At 32.6% G+C, this 23,535-nt stretch overlaps 10 protein-coding genes and 1 non-coding gene across 11 annotated transcripts; 4 read left to right on the forward strand and 7 right to left on the reverse strand. All coding sequences in view use genetic code 12, as the record gives it.

The window, feature by feature from the left end:
• The first annotated feature begins 40 nt into the window (after nt 1–40).
• On the forward strand, nt 41–1,660 carry DFJ63DRAFT_93843 (TFIIH complex kinase subunit). Its single transcript, XM_064909234.1, has one exon. It carries the CDS (start codon nt 417–419, stop codon nt 1,524–1,526), a length of 1,110 nt encoding a protein of 369 aa, XP_064764137.1. The 5' UTR covers nt 41–416; the 3' UTR covers nt 1,527–1,660.
• On the forward strand, nt 1,661–3,672 carry UGA2 (Uga2p). The gene has a single exon (XM_064909235.1). It carries the CDS (start codon nt 1,794–1,796, stop codon nt 3,333–3,335), a length of 1,542 nt encoding a protein of 513 aa, XP_064764138.1. The 5' UTR covers nt 1,661–1,793; the 3' UTR covers nt 3,336–3,672.
• Nucleotides 3,373–4,472, reverse strand: DFJ63DRAFT_93914 (uncharacterized protein). The gene has a single exon (XM_064909242.1). It carries the CDS (start codon nt 4,370–4,372, stop codon nt 3,410–3,412), a length of 963 nt encoding a protein of 320 aa, XP_064764139.1. The 5' UTR covers nt 4,373–4,472; the 3' UTR covers nt 3,373–3,409.
• A 100-nt stretch (nt 4,473–4,572) lies between these two features.
• SWI4 (SBF complex DNA-binding subunit) lies at nt 4,573–7,431 on the reverse strand (the record flags this gene model as incomplete). The annotated part of the gene is made up of 1 exon (XM_064905915.1): nt 4,573–7,431. One exon carries the CDS (start codon nt 7,429–7,431, stop codon nt 4,573–4,575), a length of 2,859 nt encoding a protein of 952 aa, XP_064764140.1.
• Nucleotides 7,432–8,133: 702 nt separating this feature from the next.
• Nucleotides 8,134–9,531, reverse strand: DFJ63DRAFT_285104 (aminotransferase family protein; the record flags this gene model as incomplete). Its single annotated transcript, XM_064904870.1, has 1 exon — nt 8,134–9,531. One exon carries the CDS (start codon nt 9,529–9,531, stop codon nt 8,134–8,136), a length of 1,398 nt encoding a protein of 465 aa, XP_064764141.1.
• Nucleotides 9,532–10,892: 1,361 nt separating this feature from the next.
• HOL4 (Hol4p) lies at nt 10,893–12,992 on the forward strand (the record flags this gene model as incomplete). Its single annotated transcript, XM_064904761.1, has 1 exon — nt 10,893–12,992. One exon carries the CDS (start codon nt 10,893–10,895, stop codon nt 12,990–12,992), a length of 2,100 nt encoding a protein of 699 aa, XP_064764142.1.
• Nucleotides 12,990–14,246, reverse strand: MAK32 (Mak32p). Its single transcript, XM_064909252.1, has one exon. It carries the CDS (start codon nt 14,159–14,161, stop codon nt 13,100–13,102), a length of 1,062 nt encoding a protein of 353 aa, XP_064764143.1. The 5' UTR covers nt 14,162–14,246; the 3' UTR covers nt 12,990–13,099.
• On the reverse strand, nt 14,246–16,553 carry DFJ63DRAFT_93909 (uncharacterized protein). Its single transcript, XM_064909241.1, has one exon. The coding sequence runs from the start codon at nt 16,134–16,136 to the stop codon at nt 14,331–14,333; it is 1,806 nt and encodes a 601-aa protein (XP_064764144.1). The 5' UTR covers nt 16,137–16,553; the 3' UTR covers nt 14,246–14,330.
• Nucleotides 16,554–18,359, reverse strand: DFJ63DRAFT_93851 (uncharacterized protein). Its single transcript, XM_064909236.1, has one exon. It carries the CDS (start codon nt 18,213–18,215, stop codon nt 16,971–16,973), a length of 1,245 nt encoding a protein of 414 aa, XP_064764145.1. The 5' UTR covers nt 18,216–18,359; the 3' UTR covers nt 16,554–16,970.
• DFJ63DRAFT_t48 lies at nt 16,797–16,868 on the forward strand. The gene has a single exon. It is a non-coding gene; the product is annotated as a tRNA-Thr (tRNA).
• Nucleotides 18,360–18,503: 144 nt separating the features above from the next.
• ENG1 (endo-1,3(4)-beta-glucanase) lies at nt 18,504–21,536 on the reverse strand (the record flags this gene model as incomplete). The annotated part of the gene is made up of 1 exon (XM_064905916.1): nt 18,504–21,536. The coding sequence occupies one exon, from the start codon at nt 21,534–21,536 to the stop codon at nt 18,504–18,506; it is 3,033 nt and encodes a 1,010-aa protein (XP_064764146.1).
• Between the last annotated feature and the right edge of the window lie 1,999 nt (nt 21,537–23,535).

Here is a 23,535-nt window from a genome sequence, read left to right on the forward strand (position 1 = left end):
TTTCAATTACGTTAGTTCAAATCTGTCAATTGCCGTAATTGATTTGTTTGATTACTTCATGTTAATTTCTATATTTAAATTTACATAATCAACGGTAAAAACCCCTCTTCATTCAGTTTAGATGTCTGTCAATTACGATTCTAGTCGTGTGACATTAGTAATGACTTTGTAATTCCAAAATGGGTAGTATTATATCCTATTAGAACCTCCAGTTATCTATTTTATCTTACAGTTATAAGAGCTATAGTAATAGTTGTTATGCCTTCTGATCTTATAGAATAATGGACTCTGTTACGTTACATCTCTTTTATATGCAGTCACATACAAATTTTAAAGTGAACTTTTTTTTTCGTGTTTTCAGATATGCTTGAATCAAATTTGAATATTATTTCAGATACAACATCATTATTATCTCTATGACGGAACAAGAGAAGGAAGTTGAGGAACCAGTTCCTAAGAGAGTCACTATATCCAATGATGATCTTTATAGGCGATCTACTCAATTTGAATTATGGTCATTTACTCAAGAATCATTAGACAAAGCTAAACAAAAGGCAAATAAAACAGGTCAATTACTTGCTCAAGAAAGATTTAATCAAGCATTTAATAAGAGTAAAAGTGAAAATCCAGAATTGTTTGAAAGATATAAAGATGATGAATTGAATCCTCAAACTTTAATAACGCTATTAACTTATGAAGAAGAATCAAAATTCATTCAATTCTATTGTCAAAATATAGTACAAACCACTGATTATTTCAGAATGCCAACTCAAGTTAAATTAACTGCCATTTCATTATTTAAAAAGTTTTATCTTATCAATTCCATGATGGAATATCATCCTAAGAATATCATGTATACTAGTGTGTTTTTAGCTGCTAAACTGGAAAATTATTTTATATCCATTGAATCATTTGTACAGAGATTAAAAGATGTAAAGCCATCTGATATTCTTGATTTAGAATTTAAAATCTTACAAAGTTTGAAATTCACTTTATTAGTTCATCATGCATTCCGTCCCTTATATGGATTCTTTCTTGATTTTCAAGCTGTTCTATTACATCCATCTCCATTAATGTATGATGTGTCAGTCGATACTTTAGGTGCATTATATGATAAAGCAAAAATATGGTTAAATGAAAATGCTATACTAAGTGATGTAGCCTTCTTATTTACACCTCCTCAGATTGCACTTGCAGCAATGTATGATGTTAATAGAAGAGTAACAGATAGATATTTAAAAAAGAAGTTCTTAACAACTTCAGCAGTTCATAATGACCATGAAGAAATAGGAGACGAAAATGAAGAACCTACTAATGATGATAATAATGAAATTGATGATCAAATAAAATCAGAAAGAAACCAGTATGAAATATTGGTAAGAACCATTAGAAAATGTATAAGGATTTCCAAACAAGAGAAGCCAACTTCTGAAGAAAGTAAAGAAATTGATAAAAGATGTAAATCTGCTTTGAGTCCTGACAAAGTTATAGAGAGAAAGATAAAGAAACTAACTACTTCACCTTAGTCATAAACCGTAACTATCAATTGCCGTGTAAGCCGGTTTCATTGTTCAATCACGATTTATATAGCTATAGATACTTCCAATACAAATGGTCCAATAGAATCCGATTTATATTGTATATATATACGCCTTGTACCCCCATTCTCTATCTTGCTCACAGAATTCCGTGATAGTTATTGTTCTCAGTACTGAAAAAAAAGCAAATGGTAAATACATAATACTATCTTGAATCATATATATATACTAAACCACAGCAAATTTTCATTCAAAATGCTTCTACGTGGTTCTATAACCAATATACGTCGATTCACTATGGTTTCGTCAAAATCAATTCTTTCCCAATTCAATAATAAAGATTTACTCCAGACTAAATCATATGTCAATGGTAAATGGGAAAAAAGTGGGGATAACAAAACTTTTACAGTGAAAAATCCAGCATTGGCAGGTAATGATGGGGAATTGATAGCTGAAGTGATATCTGCCACTAGTGAAGATTTCAATAATGCAGTTACAATTGCTACTACTGCTTTTAAGGACTTTAAAAAGACCACTCCCAGATATAGATCAGATTTACTCCGTAAATTATATGATTTACTTATTGAAAATCAACAAGATTTAGCTAAGATAATTGTACTTGAAAATGGTAAGCCTTTAGCTGATGCTTTAGGAGAAGTTAAATATGGGGCATCTTTCTGTCAATGGTTTGCTGAAGAAGCTCCAAGAATTCATGGAGATATCATTCCTTCCGGTATTCCAGGAAGTAGAATCTTATCTATAAAACAACCTGTCGGAGTATGTGGAATTTTAACTCCATGGAATTTTCCCCTTGCTATGATCACTAGAAAGTTAGCAGCTGCCATTGCTGCTGGTTGTACGGCTGTTATTAAACCACCCCCTGAAACTCCATTAGCATCATTAGCATTGGCTCATTTGATTCAAGAAGCAGGCTTCCCACCAGGTGTAGTTAATATCTTACCTACAGACCGTACCCCTGAAATTGGGAAATTAATGTGTGAACATCCACTTATTAATAAAATTTCATTCACTGGTTCAACTGGAGTTGGTAAATTATTGATGAATCAATCTTCTTCAACTCTTAAAAAATTAAGTTTTGAATTAGGTGGGAACGCACCATTTATCGTGTTTGCAGATGCTGATATTGATAAAGCTGTTGAAGGGGCATTTGCTGCTAAATTCAGATCAAGTGGTCAAACTTGTGTTTGTGCTAATAGATTTTATATTCATGAATCAGTTTATGATGAATTTGTGGAAAATTTTGTTGCAAAAGTTAAGAAAGTAGTTAAATTAGGTAATGGTTTAGACCCAGAAACTACTCATGGTCCATTAATTCACGGAAGATCCTTAAAAAAGGTACAAGATCATGTTAAGGATGCTGTTTCTAAAGGGGCAACTGTTTTAACTGGTGGTGAAGCTCGTCCTGATATTGGACAATATTTCCATGAATTAACTGTTCTTGGAGGAGTGACTCAAGATATGCATATTGCAAATGAGGAAACCTTTGGTCCAGTTGCAGGATTGATCAAATACAAGAATGACGATGAACTCATTCAATTTGTCAATGATACTTCTGTTGGTTTAGCAGGATATTTCTATACCAAAGATATTAGTAACTTATTTAAATTCGCTGAAGAAATAAACGTTGGTATGTTGGGTGTTAATACTGGTCTTATTTCGGAAGCTGCTTTACCATTTGGAGGAATCAAGGAATCCGGTTTCGGTAGAGAAGGTTCAAAATATGGTATGGATGAATATATGACTATTAAAAGTGTTGTTATTGGAGGCAATGCATGAAAATATTACAATGTTATGAGTAACTTTTTTTCTTATATATAAAAATACAGATTTATAAACAATATACATTCTATTTATGATTCGTTAAAAGTTTGAGAAACGGCAAGTGCTTCAGTGACTATATCTTGAGATTCAGTAGCTTCTGTGATGGTTGTCTCCTGCTCTGTAGTTGGATGTATGGTTGATGTTTGAGTGTCTGGTTCAGCGACTGGCTCATTAAATGGCGCTGCGACTGGCACCACTACTGGTTCGACAACTGGCTCTATGATTGTTTCAACAACTGTTTCAACAACTGTTTCGGCAATTGGTTCAACTACTGGCTCGACGGTTGGCTCACTAATAGATGCAGCAACTGGTGCATGAACTGCTTCAATGACTGGTTCGGCAACTTGTTCGACAGATGGCTCAACTACTGGTTCAACAACTGGTTCACTGACAGTCTCAACAACTGCTGTTGATTCCTTTTGATATGGTTTAAGATCAACATCTTTAACATCTTCGAATTTATCAACTTTTAAATCAGGTATTTTCAAATCATAAACATCATTATATGCCTTAACACTGAATACAAGAGATTTATTTGGATTTGCAATATGATAATCTTCTATTAATTGTTTCCCTATAGCTGTAAGATTTTCTCCTGATTCTAAGTCTTGTTGTAATTTATCTTTCAATGGGGATTCTTCCGTTATCTTTGATTTTAAAGTTGACTCTGACTTCAATTGAGAAACTTCTTCCTTTAATGTTTGTAATTTCTTCTCACCTTCAAATTCCTTATCTGTTATTTGAGAAAGATCCAAATCACTGGAATCAAACAAGGATTTACGTATAAGATCGGCATTCTCTATGTATGAAGCAGCTGTAACAGCTTTGAAAGTTAATGAAAACAATCCACCCTCACTAGTTACACCATTGACAATTGATGATGGGAAATTCTTCAACGTTGCAGGGGAAGGATCATATTTGGTAGGTGGTATTAATGGCTCGTAAGGTTTGTTGGCCACTACCTTTTGTCTTTTGAATGAAGCCTTTGACATGATTTAATGGTTGATGTTTATTATATTACTTCAAGATGTTTACAGTAAATTGAAATTTTAAAAATCACCACAAAAAAATGATTTTTGCTCGTACCAAGTCGCGATACCAATTTTCTACATTTTTACATACTTAAAAGTGCATTATCAATGAAATTTATACATTTTTATAACTAAATAAAAAATACTAGAAATCAATTTAGCTAAAGATTTTCAACTAAAGATTCCTCTATGCCATCGATCAAACTATCGATATCTTCAACTTTTAATCCACAACTCAGACTAATTAATTTTCTATATTTATACATTTTTTCATCGATCCCATAATTCGTTACATTAATAGCTAATTTTTGAATTAATTTAACTCGTTCAGTTTGTAATTGACTAAGCTCTAAGGCATAATCGATTTTATCTTCATTTATTAAATCAACATCCTCAGAATCAGCCGTACTATTATTATCCTTGTTACCTTCCTTATCCATATATTTCAATTCTTGTTCTTCAACTAAACTGGCTAAATGAAAAGCTTGATCACGTTCTAATCGTCTCAATAAAACACTTTGTTGCTTTTCAACTTTTGAAGTTGAATTCGCTATTTCATTAAGTAAAAGCTTTTCACCCTCTTCAATAGTATTAAATTGTTCAACTCCTGATTTAGATAACATTTGAACAAATACATTAAAGGTATGCTCATTGGTATGTTCTTTATCGTTAAGACTCTTTTGTAATTGTTCTTTTTCAGTATCTAATTTCGTTATTTCTGATTTATAAGATGTAGAAAGAGCATTAATCATTCCAGAAATCATAGTTGATAAATCAATCATCAGTAATTTATCATCTTTAACTTGTGAATCTTCATCATTTTCAATGATTTCCCCATCATCATTTAATTTAGGTGGGTTTGGTTGATGAGCATGATGGAATTGATTATTGTTAATATTACTATTGAAAGCACTTTTCTTAGTATCATTACTTATAGGGGTACTTTCAACTGTTCTTTCGGATATAACAGCTAATGGTTGATGTAAATGAGGTGACATAGCATGAGCTCTTGGAGTTGACATATTCTTATGGAAATTGGAATTGGTATTATGTTCCATGAATATATTTTCTTTATTATCTTCAGATTTAATTAAGGCATCAAGATGACTTCTATCAACTCTATCAGAACGATCATCATCATCTTCATCTAATTCTTGAATGGTGGTTCTTTGGGTATCAGGAGTTTCAGAAGTAGATACCAGTGGTTGAACTGGGGTAGCCATCACCAAATATGGCTGTTGTGGTTGAGCTGGTTGAGTTTGAGGTATAGGCTGAGGTTTTTGTTGAATATGAGTAATTGGAACAGGAACAGGAGGTGGTGGTCCTGATGGCGGAGAATAATTAAATGCAAGTGGATTATGAGGTATACTAACATAATTTGGAATTATATTATGTTGCATTATTAAAGTTCTTGTAGTTTCTTTATGAATATTTTCAAGATCATCTCTTGCACCATATTGTAATAAAGTTTTTAAAATCTTAGGAGAATTTGATTTAGCAGCTAAATGACAACAAGTATCACCATTAACATCTTGATGATCTAATACATTTCTTAATAGATTAACTTGTTTATTTAAACTTTGATTGGATAAATCGGATAATTTATTCAAAATAATGTTTAAATAATATCTTAAACTTTCATATTTGGTTTTAACTTTAACAAATTGACATAAATAATGTAAGGGAGTTCTACCATTTATATCAGTATTAATCAAACATAAATCGAGATCATCTAAAACTTTGGGGAAATTTTTTAATTCATAACAATTATTAAATGAGATTAATTTAGATAATGGATTTAAACCAAAATTATTTACAACAAGTGGACTTGCCCCTTTTGAAAGTAATAAATGAATCATTTGATAATTCCCAATCGATGCAGCCCAATGTAAGGGAGTATGACCTTCGTCATCTATAGGTTCATTAATATTAAAATCAAAGGGAGGATTATGAAGGAAATAAGGGATTTCCGAATTATCTTCACTAAAGAATTTTAATAATAATGATGAATAACTATCTTCTGATAATGATTTTGGACTTTGAGTAATATCATTAATTTTAGAATCTTCATTAGATGTAACTGATGTATCACTATCTTTATGATTATGATTATTCAAATTGTCATCCTGTGACCAATTTGTATCATTAGTAGATTGTGATAATGATTTACTTTGTTGGAAAGTTCGTACCATTTGTTGATGAACTCCAGTTTGATAAAACTTTTGTTGTTGTTGCTGTTGCTGTTGTTGTAGTTGTAATTGAAGTTGTTGTTGTTGTTGTTGCTGTTGTTGTTGGATTTGATATTGTTGTTGTTGCTGTATACGTTGTAATTGTAATTGATGATTTTGATATTCATTCTGAGTATTATAGGTATTATAATTGATTGGCATAGATCCATTAATAGGCATTGACACTGGTGGTTGTTGAGATGCTTGAGAAAATGTTGGTGGTAATTGAATACCATTACCATTTTGAGATTGACTTGAAGGAATATAAGAATTAGATCTTGAAATCAGACCATAAGAATCTTGAGAATTAGGAGGTAAAGAACCTTGAGAAGATGGAATACCTCCATTGATGGATGGTGTTACTGCTGCGGCAGCAGCAGCTGCTGCCTGAGCAGCTGCTTTTTTACCCGTTTTATATTTCTTTGGAGATTGATCTTCATCAGGATTCTTTGGTCTTTTAGTATATTTCCTTTTAATCAGAGATGGCTCTTTAGGTAAAGGTTTTGCCTTTTCAGGAATATGTAAGTTTGGATCTGAAAAATCAAGAAATAAAACTGGAGCAGCATCTTGAGTTACGCCATAATTTCGGGCTAATTTTTGAGCATCTTCCAATGGAATCCAAGTTCCTTGAAATCTACCAAATCCACCTTGAACTTTTTCATGTTGACCCTGTTGTACGCCCTTTTCTAAAATCTTAGTTCTTTTAGCTTTAGGGAAATTACAACATTTTAAAATTTGAGTGGCATTAACCCAATTATCTTTACATCTCCTCATAATAGGGGAATCATTCATATTACATTCAAATACCTCAGTCTATAATCATAATTAAGATAGTTAGTATCATATGACGCGTCATAACATTGATGTTTAACTCTGAATAGATCCAGATCTGGCCATTGGACCAGTTGAGATCAAGAATGAAAGGGATTAGTGAGGGAGGGGGGGAGTGAGATCTCACCTTTAATTGGATTGGTCCAACTTTGAACTTCCGCCACTATCTCATCCAATATCCCATCAAATGATTAAAAAAACATACGCTTGAATAGGTCGCCCTATAGACTCTTGGCTCAGTTGTAGTCATGATGAACACCAAAGAAGTCAATGATAGGGGAAAGGATTGATGATATATTAACTATAAAAAAGAACCTTCTTCCTTTAGATTTTTTTGCTTTTTGGAGATTTCATTTTCTGTGTGGTCAACTTCTCAACCAAAAAAAAAAAATTGATTTAATTTTTAACGCGTCTAATTTATAAATTGTTAAAAGAGGAAAAAATGGTTTGAAGTGAAAAATTTATAAATATCTGATTTGATTTGATTAGATATCTTTACTTTACAACGTTACAGTCAAGGGACCGTATGATATAACTAGTGGTATGTATAGACTACATTGGTATTGTAATAAATATTCAATATTCTATTTCATTCATTAATAATTGGTCTACAAAAAAACATATAAATAAGGTAACAAAAGGGTAAGATAAAGAGATAAGTATCTAAAAATCTCCAGAAGCAATTAATTCCTTTTGTAAATCATTAACTGATTTAGTAAAGATTTGAACAATTTGTTCGACATTCTCTTCGGTTATAATGAAGGATGGAGCTAATGATACATGATCACCTGAATCAACATTACAACATTGATTACCCATAACAGTTAATCCATTATCAAAACAGATATCTTGTAAATGATGACAAACATCTAATGGTAAGGGGAATGATTCTTTGGTATCTTTATTCTTAACTAATTCAACTGACCAAAATCCACCAATACCTCTAACATCACCGACTAATGGAGAATCCTTTAATGATTCAGTTAATTTTTCACCTAAAAGATTACCCATTTTAAAAATATTTGAAGTTAATTTTAATTCTTTAATTCTTTCTTGAACTTTTAATGCTACTAAACAGTTAAAAGCATGACCGGAATAAGTATGAGCTCCAAACACTTTACCTGAACCCTTTAAAAATGTATTTCTAACTTTTGGTGAGATTAAAATCCCAGCAATTGAAACATATCCTGAACCTAAAGTCTTTCCAACAGTTTGAATATCTGGACCTTGTTCAACAGTTAAGAAATTTTCCCAACAATTTAATCCTCCATTTGGATTACATCTACCAGTACCACACATAACTTCATCTAACATGAATAAAACATCATATTTATTACATAAAGCTCTAATCCCTGGTAAATATCCTGCTGGAGGTGGAGCTGTACCTAATGATGAACCAGGTAAAGTTTCAACAATAACAGCAGCAATAGTATCTGGATCTTCAGCCAAAATCATTTCTTCTAAATTATCTAATAATCTTTGGACATATTCAGCAGTTGATTCAGTTTTCTTTTTATTTCTATATTCATAACAAACTGGCATTTTTAAACATTGAGATTCAGGTAATAAAATATCTTTAAAATTCTTAGCTCTTGTATTAGAAGAAATTGATAAAGCACCAATTGTAAATCCATGATATGAGGTAGTTCTTGAAATAAATTTAGTTTTCTTAATATTACCCTTTTCTAAATGATATTGTCTAACAAGTTTTAAAGCATTTTCATTTGATTCAGATCCAGATCCACACCATAAAGCACCAGCAAAGGCTCCTTTTGGAGAATTATCAATATAAAATTTAGCTAAAGCTTCAGCATGTTTATTACCAATATAAGCAGGATAGGAATAACTGGTAACAGTAGCAGCTTCACTCATAATTTTATGAACTTCAGGATCTCCCCATCCTAAAGCACCAACAGCAGCACCAGTCATGGCATCAATTAATTCAGTTACTTTACCATCTTTCTCGACTTGGATTTTAATCCCATTACCACTCAACACATTAGGTAATTGTTCATCGATTTTAGCTTGGAAAACATATGATTTTTGATCTTCAACAGTCATGTTCAAATATATATATTAGTTATTCAAAATGACTCAATTGACTCAACAAACGATAAATTAGAAAAAAATGGGATGAGTCTGCATATTTATATGAATATATACTTTAATAGTTAGCGGCTACCTGATACCGCCTTACCCTGTCGTTTATATCATAATGTACTTGCCTCTCCCCCTAAATTATGCTGTGAGCCGATAAACTGATAAGGAAATTTTTCAACGATTTTAAGCGCATGTCGCGTTTATCTTAAATTAGTGGGGCGGTCCGCTAATTATCCATTATTATGGTTGGAACTTCAGAGGGGTTTGAAATTATGCGATGGGTGAGGTTGGATGGATGCGATTTGATTAATGGATGCGACCCCCCATAGTTGCTACTTCATTGACATTGCTATGTCGTTTCTTACCTAAACTGGTGATAGTTTAAGTTAGAGTACTCCCTATTTTTTTGCATCAATTGGTAATTCTTTATTTAGGCAGGCGGTGAACTTTCGCGTACAATTACTGAATTGGGTAGACGTAAGTTTAGTATGGTAACTAAACTATATATATAGTATGAGCTGACTCTTCTATAAGCGATGAATATAATCGTACTATTTATGTTGTGTTAAGTACAATTATAATTGTAAATAAGAAAAACAAGTGATAATCAATTATATTTAAACCACTATACATGAAATAAATCCTTCACCACACACAAATTTCAATCGACCAAACCTTTACCGACGCGGTAAATCACGACGATCAGAAGTGTGTCAAATCTACAATAACAACAACAAGCAAGTATGACGTAAGATATCTCAACTTGTAGAGATAAGCATAATGCTGTGTAATGACAAAGTTACAAAATCTGTACGAAGGAGTTGAATCATTAAATATTGTCATAATACATTTGTCTTACCTTACCCCACATATAAAACTTGCTCAGACTAAAACATTTCGTGGTTTGTAACGAAGTACTATGCAACAGCGTAAAAAGATAGCATAAGACTAGTAAAAATACATAAACAAATAACAAATGGATCGTGGTGGTCATGGGTAATGGTCATCGTCTTCGATGTCATTGTAACATGAAATTGTCTTGGTTATTGTTTATTTATTTATTTGTTTACTATACAATTATCATTCTAAATTTAAACTGTTCATCTCTTTCCTAATTAAGACAACTTACCACAAAAGCTAAGCCTAACAAAAAAAAAAAGATAATCCGAAATCAAAAACAAAGCGATGTGAATACGTAATATAAAATCAACCTTAAATTTCTTTATATATATCAGTAGATCATTCTCAAATCACAACATATACAATCAAATCACTTATCTGTGAAGTCATCTCATATCATATCATCATATACTACTTGTATCATGGCAAAGCTCCCGTCTCATTTAGGTATTCAACAACCTAATGTACGTGAAGTAACTGGTACCATCATTATGATGGATGATGCTAATCCTGAAGAAAATATAAATAGTGGCAACGTCAGTGATAATGATGATGGAATATCATCTGTACACTCATCCTTATCTATCAAACGATCTATCAATGGTATTATTTTAAATCCTCAGCCTCATGATAGTCCGAATGATCCATTGAATTGGCCCATCTTGAAAAGAGATTTATGTTTATTATTAATTGGTTTCCAATCATTCATTGGAGGTGGTCAAACTCCAATCTTAGCCGCAGGTATGAATTCATTAGTGGTTGAGTTTAATCGTCCTTTGGCTACAATTTCTTATTTGGTTGGTGGATTCATGTTATCATTAGGATTTGGATCGGTGTTTGCATCTCCAACTGCCGTTCTTTATGGTAAACGTTTAGTTTATTTAGGTGGAATTACTTTATTTTTAGTTGGATCAATATGGGCAGCAAATGCTAATTCATTCGGAAGTTTAATGGGTGCAAGAGTTATAATCGGTTTAGGTGCATCTCCAACTGAATGTTTACCAAGTTCAACTATTGCTGAAATTTATTTCGCTCATGAAAGAGCTTATAGAGTTGGGATTTATACCATGTTATTATTAGGTGGTAAGAATATCATTCCATTATTATCAGGTTTAATCTTTCAAAATTTAAATAGACATTGGTTATTTTGGATCTTAAGTATTTTCTTAGGGATAAATCTAATCTTAACCTTTTTATTTGTCCCAGATACTTTCTGGGATAGAAATCCAACCCCTAATAAAAGATCTCAAGAAGAATCAGAAGCAGCTAGAAAAGTTAAAACTTATCATCCCCCTGAAGAACGTCCAAATGCTTTTGCCTTACATAGGCCATCACAATTTGATGTGGTGGATATTGAAAGTCTTTCATCATCAATTTATAATACCACCAATATCACTAATCAACACAATCCAGTAGGAATAGACAATCCCGATGAAACCATCCCAAATCATATTAATTCAGATACTCCTCGTAGATCATTCATTAAAGATATGGCTCTTTATTCAGGTAGACATACTCTTGATAGTTGGTGGATGGTATGTCTTCGTCCATTCTTCTTATATACCTATCCATCAGTATTATTCGGATCATTCGTATATTGTTTTGCGGTGGTATGGTTAATTGTCATTTCTGAAACTATTTCTGATATTTTCATGGGTTCAGGGTATGATTATGATCAACAAACAGTTGGTTTATTCTATGTATCACCTTTCGTAGGTGGGATTCTTGGATCATTGTCAGCTGGTTTGATAAGTGATAGATTGAGTAGATATTTAGTATCGAAGAATCATGGAGTTTATGAACCTGAATTCAGATTATTAATGATTATCCCATCAACATTTTTCATATCCTTCGGTCTTATGGGATTCGGATGGTCATCTCAAAATAAAGATGCATGGATTGCTCCTGTCATATTCTTTGGATGTGTTGGATTTGGTTCTTCGATGGCTAGTACTACCGCCATTACTTTCACGGTGGATTCTTACAAAATGTTTGCTGCAGAATCATTAGTTTCATTCAATTTCTTAAAGAATTTAATGGGGTTTATATTCTCGTTATTTAATAATGATTTCATTCATTCAAGAGGGGAAAGAACTGCATTCTTAACTTATGGATCAGTCCAACTATTCTTAAGTTTATTTGCTATACCTTTATATATTTATGGTAAACGACTTAGAAGTTGGACTGATGATAAAGAAATCTTACGGAAATTATATCATGAAGATAATGCCCCTAATACAAGTCAAAATAGTCGTCCTATCATTGCTATAAATGATGAAGTGGAAGAACAAGAAGAGGAAGGGGAAATCACCGCTACCAACAAGACGGAAGACATTGACGATGAAAATGATAATGAGAAGAATGTTGATCTTTCTGATATAACAGCTCAAATCACAACTAATGACCATAATGACAATAAAAACAATAATGCCAACAAAATTAGTAGCGGCTCTGAGGAGGGAACATCTCCCGGTGATTCGGCTGCCACTACATTCATTTCAAATAATGAAGAAAAACCATAATTTTAATTTTATACCCCCCTAATTTTTGCATAGTCTATATAAATTTAGTTCTCTTTTAATTAAGATTACATATTAATAGATATTTATTACTTTCTACCTATACTCTATCATATCCAATTAAGTTTGGACTTGTCTAACTTATAATGTGTAAGTAACTTTTGATTCTGATTAACGTAATTATCAAATCTAGTTTTCAAACTAACCCCATTCCATTCTTCTTTATCAGTGGCCTTAATAGGAGCACCTAATCTTTCAATCACACATCCGCTCACAAGATTTCCTAAAATCCCCGACATCAACCAATCACCGTGAGTTAAAATATATGAAGTTACGAATCCTCCACAGAATGAATTCCCACCACCTGTCACGTCTATAACTTTGGTTTGATCAAGATGGTATGCTGGGAGGTTGTAAGTTTGTTTATCTATGGTTTCAATAAAACATCCTAATGGACCACATCGTAACACTGTACCTGAGTTGGCTAATCTAAGGTACTGATTAAACTTTTGAGTTATGTCTTTGAGATACAGATTATCAATAAGTTCATTGGCCTTCTTGTTGATCCCCACTAATTCACAAGCTTCATCAAGATTAGGAGTGAATATGTCTATCTTTGGAAGTAATTGAGTTAATTTCATCAAGTTTTCATGTTTACAATCATCAGGTAATGGTTCATAAATATATATTGGCTGATGATTTAAATGTTGATTCAATTTATCAATAATAGTATGACATCTATCAATTGAACAAATCAAATGGAAACTTCTGGATGATTTCAATTTATCATAATTCAAAATATCATCCACTTCAATTCGTTTCTTATCATTCTTATATTTGAAATCTCGAATATCATTCTCATCATAAATATTTTGACCTCGAGTAGTTAATCGATTGTTATCTTCACGGTAGATTATGCCTGTATCCCATGCATCCAATTGATCACCTACTGATTGAGGGAAGTCTCTCCCTTTATCAATGATCCCAGTTATTCTCTTTCCTTCCTTTTCACCTGCTGCAATTCTACCACCAACTATGGCATATGGTCCTCCACCTCCTAAGATATCATATTCTGATGGTCGATTCCAAGAGACGGGATATAAATTCTCATCAATGATGAACATCCCCATCGATGTTAGTACGGACTCTACCTCTACGTCGTCTGATGTCATTCAGATGTTATGTTTGATATGGTAAATAGGGTATGATATTAGTATATTAAAATAATGTGCTAACTTAAAATAAAAGAGAGATTACGATTTATATGAAAGAGAAAAAACAAAAAATATTGTCTTAATGCAAAAAAATAGTATATAGTGAGGAAAGAAAGAAAGATTTCATTCATGCATCATTCTCATCATCTTTTAAATCTTCTTCATAATCTTTCATAAAGAAAGCTTGGATAACACAACATATTGATAAGAATGAAAGCAGAAACCATGCAACTTCACCAATGGAATACTTATCTGTGGTAGACATAATATATCCAAAAAGAATTGGTCCAATAAATCTTGCTAATGATGATAAACTTAAAGCCAGACCATTTATAAAAGCACGATGTTTGGCAGGAGATGATCTATGGATTAAGATTAAAATGTTAGGAAATCCCACAGAACCTGAAAATGAATTACAACAACATAAAACATATAACAATTTCTTGGTTAATCCCTTAGGGAAATTTGGATTATATTCATGTAATGTGAATACTAAATACGGTAAAACTGCATAACTGAAGGGGAAAATTAATGCAGAAGCTCTATAAGCATTAATAGTCTTGAAATTTCTATCAATAATAGGGAAAATAAACAAGATTCCCAATCCACCTATTAATCCTGTAGTAGATAATAACATACCGATGGTACTTGATTCAAACCCAAATCCACCTTTCAAAGTGAAAGGGAATTTAATTTCATCGACTAATAAGTCACCAGCTAATAAAACAGGTAAGAATTCAGAATAAACAATATTATGAAATGAAGTTAAGAAATTGGCAATAATAGTTTGAACCACAGGAGCGGTGAATATTTCTTTATTGAATCCTTGTTCGATATTAGTTGTTATGATGGATTCAGTTTCGAAATTAGATGAGATAACAGGTCCAAGTTGATTAGAAGAGTATCTTCTAACTAATGCAGCTGACATACGTCTTGACATAATACCATTAATTGATTCAATCGAATCAGTATCACTTCCAACTCCTTCTTCATTATCTTGATTGGTAGATGCATATAATTGTTGGGGTTGATTAAATGGAGTAATTTCATCATCACTATCAATAGCAAGATCTTCAGGTTGAGCTTCTGGACTTGGAGTCTTTGGCTTTCTAACCACTGATTTCTTACTACTACTCTTGATACTGGCCTTTTGCCAAGGTCTTGGTGGTATATCAAAACCAAAGAATCTTCTAATAGAATCACCGATTTCAAGTCCTCTATCTCTTTTATTTTTAAATCTTGGATGTGATTCTTCTAAGAATAAGATTCCCACCAGGAAACTAAATAATAAGAATAAAGCAACCACTATATTTGATAACGCGTATGGAAATTTAGTAATAAATTTTTCATAAGAACTATCATCACCAGTGAAAATGGCATCTGAACTAACTGAATTCTTAGGTCTGGTTAAGTATTTAGAACCACCAATCATAGGTCCAACCACAGCACCTATATTCCAAAGTAATGGTAAAGTTGAAAATGCCATAGCTTGATGCCTTCTTTCAGTTGCAATTTCTCCAATGGCAGTTCTTAACACTGCAATATTCCCATTTAATACTCCCATACTTGATCTTGCAAGCATGGCTATATAAAAATTAGCAGAAAATCCAAAAAGAACCATGGATGATGCAGTACCTAATAACCCCAATAATAAAATCTTCTTTCTACCTACTCTATCAGAAGCTCTCCCCCATTGAACACAACATAAAAATTGAAAAAATGCAAATGAAGCTGATAAATACCCTGAATAAGTAGCGATATCAGCCTTGTTTTTGGCAATACCAAAATCTCGAATCATGAAATAAACATAAGGAAATAATGATGTAAATGCAACAGGTTCAGCAAATCTAATAATACTGATAACAAATATTTGCCAAGCAGGAAATCCTTTCATCTGCTCTCTAAACGTGAGCTTCTTTACTGGTTCAGACATGATATAGGAATAATTTGCAATGATTTAGACATATATAAAGTCCAAGAAATGAATAACTAAATTCGTAAATGCTAAGTAAATTAAAATTGTTATCTTTGTTTAAACTCTGACTAATTTTAAAAATGGTAAATATTTTTGATCCACAGTAAAAACTAAAAATGTAAAAGGCGTGTTTGTACCTTAATTCTTAATCACGGAACAAGATCGTCAAGTTTGCAACAATGTGCGCTACCACTTGTAACAACTTTGAATTAACAACCATGAATGATATATAAAGAAAAGTTTCTAATAGTGTAATATTGCAATTGAAGTATATAAATAACTTTCATATAATAACATTATCAAATTTTTAAATTGTAATATTCAATTACAGTGGTCGATACTTTATCAATTCTTAAATATCCAAGAAATTAAGCAAATTTATGTCAAAATTGATACCTTTACAATTGTTCAATTATGTAGCTCAATTTTTAGTGAATCATTTAAAAAGTCTTTCGGAGGTTATTATGATATTATGTCTACCGTTTAATCTTAACTTTCATCAAAACAGTCTAATTTCAGACAATTTATGATTGAATTTGAAAAACGACCACGTGATATTTAACACACGTGATAAAATCAATACAAAAAAGCAGTTTTTCAAAATTTTGTGATTTTAGTGCCCGCTTGGCCAAGTGGTAAGGCGCTCCACTCGTAATGGAGCGATCGCCGGTTCGATTCCGGCAGTGGGCTGCTTATATTTTTACTATTTTTAATATTGTTATAAGTTTTCAATTTCTTTTATGATTTATAATATAAAATGTCTTTATTGATATATAATACTATTTACGTTACTTATTTTGAAGCTGTAGGTGGTGGTGGTGGTGGAGGTGTTCCATGACCCAGAGAAGCTGGAAGACTTGTATCTAATTCTTTTGATTTAGCAAGTTCCTCATTCATGTAATCATTAAGACCACCAAGAGCATCAGCAGCAGCAACAACATGCTTCTTTTTCTTAGGAGCAGCAGCTGGACGATGTGGTATGGAAGCTGAAATTGGAGGAGGAGCAATTGGATTTACTACTTTTTCTGAATCAATTGGATTAGGAGTTGGGGTTGAAGAAGGTATTTCATAACCAAAAGTTTGACTTGATTCAAATAATAAATCATCAACTATGGAAACTTTATCAAATTTACCAATAACTTCAGGGATTCTATGAAGTAAACCATATCCTACATCACATCCTAATATACCTTTATTTTGTCCAGTACCCCAAGATCTGGTAAGATTAACTGTAACTGGCCTTAATATATCATAATCATGATTATAAACATATAAAGTAATTGGAACATTATCCTCTTGAGCTGATGAATAATGCTGATTGTAATAATTGACAACAGTTCTAGAAAGTAAAGCTTCACCACCTTGAGCAAGTAGACCCTTTCCATCAGTATCATTTGGAAATGCTGAATCACAACCAATAATATAATCAGAATGAGGTATCAATTGAGATGAAAAAGCAGGTGATCCTTGATGAGTAGTTAATATCCTCCATACATATGTTGATGTAGTTAAATGTTGGGATTCGAGAGTTAATCCTAAAGCTGAAAAATTATTATCGAATAATTTGATGGTATTTTCATCATAAACATTGGTTGATTCTTTGAAATCTGTAAGTGGTAAAACAATTTGCCTTATAATACCACCTTTAGCACTCCACACGTCTAATACAAGTTGTTTTTCAGTATTGAAGATAGTTTTGATTTCTTGTAATAATAAATCATAATTGATGGCTCCAACTTGACCTTGAGTTGCACCACCACCATAACTTATACTACCATCTTCATTGATATTATAACTATAAGTAGATAAGGATGGATTAAGCATAGGCAACTCATGATTGTTTATACGAACAATATAATCGAACCAAGCTTCAAATCCATGTTGATGGGCAACTGAATGTGGAACAACTTGAACTACTCTCAAACCATAACCATTATTATTCAATTGAAGTGCACTTTTAAAATATGAATCAGCAGCCTTAGAATCTGATGCTGAACCATCTAATCTATCCACCAACTTCTTTGCAAATGAAAACATTATATAAACTTTGAACAATAAGAAGAAGTCGTATATCTGATTTGAAAGTTTGGTAACGTCTCCATTTTCAAACTATCATGATTTTTTTGTTTGTTGAAAATTCGCGGATGTTAAAATCTTAAAAATATAGCAGCCAAAATTGAATTACTATCGCAAGAGACAGACAAGTCTCTATAAGGCAAGATTAATTTTACAGTTGAAATCGGATCAACTAATATTCGTCTATTTTTATTTTAGTATATAAGGGGATAAAAAGAGAAATCTAATATACATATATTACAGGATCTTTTACTTGTGGATGACAGTAGCAAAGGCTCCAGTAAAAGTCAAACTCCATGTTCTACTTTGTCCATCGTCTAAGTAAGTATCAGACCAGTTATCAGAAGAAAAGAAACCCCAAGATGAGTTGGGATCATATAGACCTTGGTTGAGATATAGGATTCCAGTCCATCCACTGTCAACATTATCAATGAAGGTCGAAATTTGTTCTTCCCATTCTTGTTGAACAAATACTGGTAGTCTAACAAATGATGAAACTGGAGTAATAGGTAACATATGAATACCGTGAACATATTCTGGATTTGTATCTGGACTTCCGAAATAAGTGGTATAATCAATTTTATTTTCAAAGATAATACCTGAAACCTTATTTGGAATGATTTCAATAGGTTCGACAGTGTTATCATCTTGATAATAATAATAGTCATTCATGGCTCTAGAAGTGATAGCTAACATTAAATTGGCTCTTGCTTCCATAGATTCATCACCTACGACATTGGCCCACATTTTCATACCATAAGAAAAGTTAAAATCTTCAGAACTTGATTCTTCATTTTTACCATCACCACTTTCGAATAAACCCGCAGCCCAAGAATGACCACCATACCATTCAAACATTCTCGAAATCGGGAAATAAGTATCTTCAGCGGATGGATTGGCAACATCTCTGATTAATGAATTAACCCAATCTTTATTATCTTCTGCCCATGTACCTCCGTTTTGTTGGTCAATGTAACCAACAACAGCAGCTGCATGTACAAAGTAACCATAATGGAAATGATGATCATTATAGTAACCAGATCCAAAATCAGCACCAGTATCACCCTCATTATTAGCAGTGGCAGTAACTCCAAGATATCTTGTATCGTACATCAATGGATCAAATTGAGTATTTTCGAGGAATGGTTGAAAAGCTGTTTTCAAATCATCTAAAAGTTGAGCAGTAACATTAGCATCTTGAAGAACTTCGCTTACAACTAATAATATATAAGCATATTTATCAAGGATCTTTCCAGAATAATAATTTGAATCAGCACCAGCAACAGTGCCAGCAATATCAACTGATAATTCATGGTTGGCAACTGAAGCAATCAATTGAAGTCTCTCAGGGGTTAAACCATATTGAATACCATATGTTGACCATGGAAACCATCCTATAGTAGAGACTACTTCTAATGATTCTTGTAAAATTAATTGATTAGTAAAAAAAGCTTGCATTTGACCTTCTGAAGATGATGAAAGGTACATATTCATAGCATTACCTGCTGTCTGTGGAGATAAGGACAGGATATGATGTGGCAAAGCATAGACGATTGGAACATTAGCTTTAGAAGAGCCAGCAGTAGCGTAGTCGAACAGATAGGTAGCATTTTGTTCACAATCGACAGAACCTCCAACAGTTGCGTCAGTAGTATAAGTACCAGCTGACAGATCAAGAAGTGCCTCTGCGGCGGGATCTGTAGGTGCAATGGCTACTTGGATAACGAGACCATCCATATTAAGACCTTCGATGACGAAATTAGTTACAACATTAAGTTGATAATCAGTAGCAACTGGAGTGGTAACATAAATAAGCCATTCAACACCGTTATACAAAGTTACACGATACTTTGATAAATTAGCCCCTAATTCCGATGAAGTTTCTTCAACTAAAGTTTGGAAACCAATAAGTGTATTTAATTGAGGAACTAAAGTACCATAGTAAATAGCAGTAGTAAAACCCATACCTTGAACAATAGGAATTTGAATAACATTACTAGTATCTTCTGGGGTAGCAGATAATTCCACAAGAACAGACATTGCTTCCATATTACTAACAGAAACATTTGATCCTTGTTGTGCAGTGAAAGATTCAGCCGAGAAGATAATTTCTGCATTTCCAACAGGATTGAAAAAGTAAGAATCAACATTAACGTTGTTAGTATCAACAGAACCGAAGACTCTAGCACTAGTATTAGTATGATAAACCCCAAACCCGTAGTAGTCGATAGTCTTCCAGAATAAAATATAAGGATTAGCATAAATTGGACTGGTTTGATCACCTAAGAAAATGTTGTTGTAAAATTTATTGGTTTGAAATGGCTTTCCATTATTTGATACTCCTTCTAGAAGTTCAAGTGGTAAATCTTCTCTTGGGAATATTGATGGTGGAGCTTCAGTCGAGATGGCTTCGAATAAAGCTGTTGGGGCCACACAGACCGAGACATAAGAACTTGAACTTAAACTTGAACTCGAAGAACTTGAAGAGCTTGAAATTTCACTGGAGGAAGATGATTCAATAGAACTACTTGATAACAGAGAGCTAGACGATGAACTCAAAATCAGTGAACTATTGTAGTAAACAGCACTAGAGCTTGACGAACTAACCATTTCACTAGATGAAGAGCCTAAAGTATTGGAAGAACTTGATGAAGTTATTGTGGAAGTGTACGTATAGGTATAAGCAGTGGTATATTTACTTGGATCAATAGTAACAGATAAACTTTTCGAAGGAGCAGATCCATGTCTGACAGGATCACTCTTAGAACTAAGAGGTGATAAAGTTGTTGGAACAGTGTAGGTAGTTGCAAGACTTGTTGTTGCATGGAAAAGGGTTATACTGGTAGTAGGAGCTGATTTAATTGTTGGCAAGTCTTCACCAAATACTTCAGAAGTGGATGAATCACATTCAATAGTAGTATATTCAGTAGTTGCAACGGTAGTATATACTGTTGGAATCAAGTAAGTAGTAGTTTTAACTACACATAAATCGTCACTACAACTTGTTAAAGTTTCACAATCTGTAGCAGTTGTACTCACAGTAATAGTTATTTCTTCAGTTGTTGTTATTGTCGATGATTGTGGAGTTGGTTCTGGATTAGCATAGACAATGACAATGGGAATACCAGTGGTAAGACCAGTTGGATTATTAGTAAATATATCATTGACTTGTTGTTGTATACAAGGGACTGTCACATAATTAGTCTCAGTCACAGTAGTTACATCGTCAGCAGATATTTTAGCAGCAATTGCCAACAAAGTTAAAGCAAATTTAGCTAACATATTTGAATCTTGATTATAATTGATGTAATGAAGAACAAGAAGAAAAGGGTATCAGAAATTAAAACAATACAGGTATAATAAAAAGCAGGAAATGAACTACATTAAATACAGAGAAGCATGGAAAGTTAGTATCACCTCCAACCAGGATTAAAAAAAATTAACCGAGTCTATTGACATACGAGTTAGTAAATTATAACTAACTAAATCCTTTGTTTACAAATAGGTACCAGCGGTGTACCATGTCACCACTTCAGATCATTAGTATTGTTAACGTACATCAGCATATTCGTTTGGTCTAAGCTGGCAGGAGCGATCTTTTTTGGCTGGATTTCCTCATTTTGCAACATGCCTCGAAAAAAATGAAAACAAACAACGAAAAAATGTTTACCGCGCCTTGAGATTTATTTTTTGACGCCAGCCATTTTCAGATTATTTTTTAGGTACATTTTACAGTTTATGTCTAGCTCGCCTTTGGAAAAGGCATTTTACGAGGTTGAAGTTTCCCAAGCAATACACACAAAAAAAACAGTTTAAAGATTTACTATAAAATAATCTATTTTATAAATCTAGCGGGGGGCGTTTGTTTTGTTTTGATTTTTTGATTTATAAATTGTTTTTATTATTGAATGAAGTACAAAACCAGATTATAATAAGCATACGAATAGAATTTTATAATACGAATCATTAATTAGACTTGCGAATCAAACAGAGGCAACGATTAACATATAAGGCATACGATTTTGAGTAAGTTCTTATATCTGGATTTGATTCATTTGTTACTCTGATTTGTGATAGGCAACTGATAGTTATGTTGAATTTCTAGTTTGCATAAGTTTGACCCTTATTTTATATGTGTTTAAATATAATTTAAAGTTTCCGTTCATTATTATTTACTTACATATAACCAGAGTTGGATTCCACTTTTAGAAATTGTCATAGTTTTTCTTTAAAGCCATATTATACTTCTAAATAATAAAAACGCACTTATTAAAAAATACCAGAATTCAAAACCCATTCTCAAAACATGGCATTCAGCTCCTAATTAAGACTACTTTTCTTTTTCTTCGTCTAATTTCATAAACAGAAAAAAAATTATGAAATATTGGAATATATCAAGGATAGTTTTAAAGGTCAACAGAATCATAAGATACACGAACAACCAGTTGTTAAGTAATTTAAGTTGTATTACTATTTTGGGTTTAATTTATAAGTTATGAGATTTGATATTGTATTCGAAAATATATATACTAAATAGGAATGTAGCAAGCCTGAACTTGAATAAAGATACTTCAGTATGTGTTCTAAAATAATTAACTTCTAGTGTCCTTAACTTCCAACACACATCTATAGCTAACTTGAAAAGACCATGGCAAACATTTAAAGATGGTCAAATACGGAATAGTTTACAATTAGCACCAAACAAGGTAACTAGCATTAATATAAATGTACCCGTTCTTCAGGTATATGTAGATTGAATAAAAATTCCACAACGGCAAAAGGTCAGGACTTATTTGGTAACTTATTTATCAAATACTGAATTAAAAGCTCTTGTTTCGGAAAACTCACCACATATTTATCAAAAAGCTACTGGATATGCTGACCGATTCAAAAAATCAGATTTAGCTTTAAAATAATAGAATGATTAGATGTTCGAAATATTGCGTTCTACTTAATTACAATAGTGATTACTTGAGGAGGTGTTGTGGTTGTTGTGGTTGTAGTGGATGTAGTTATTAAGCTTGAACTTGAAGGACGTGAAGAACTCAAAATTTCACTTGAGCTTGAGGCTTCACTTGAGGCTACACTTGAGCTTGAGACTTCACTTGAACTTGATACTTCACTTGAACTTGAGACTTCACTTGAAGAACTCGAATAACTTGAACTTGATGAACTTAAGACTTCACTTGAAGTTGAAGTTGAAGTTGAACTTGAGACTTCACTTGAAGAACTCGAATAACTTGAACTTGATGAACTTAAGACTTCACTTGAAGTTGAAGTT

The sequence above is a fragment of the Scheffersomyces coipomensis genome (assembly GCF_036884675.1).
Source record: "Scheffersomyces coipomensis strain NRRL Y-17651 chromosome Unknown DFJ63scaffold_2, whole genome shotgun sequence".
Taxonomy (NCBI): domain Eukaryota; kingdom Fungi; phylum Ascomycota; class Pichiomycetes; order Serinales; family Debaryomycetaceae; genus Scheffersomyces; species Scheffersomyces coipomensis.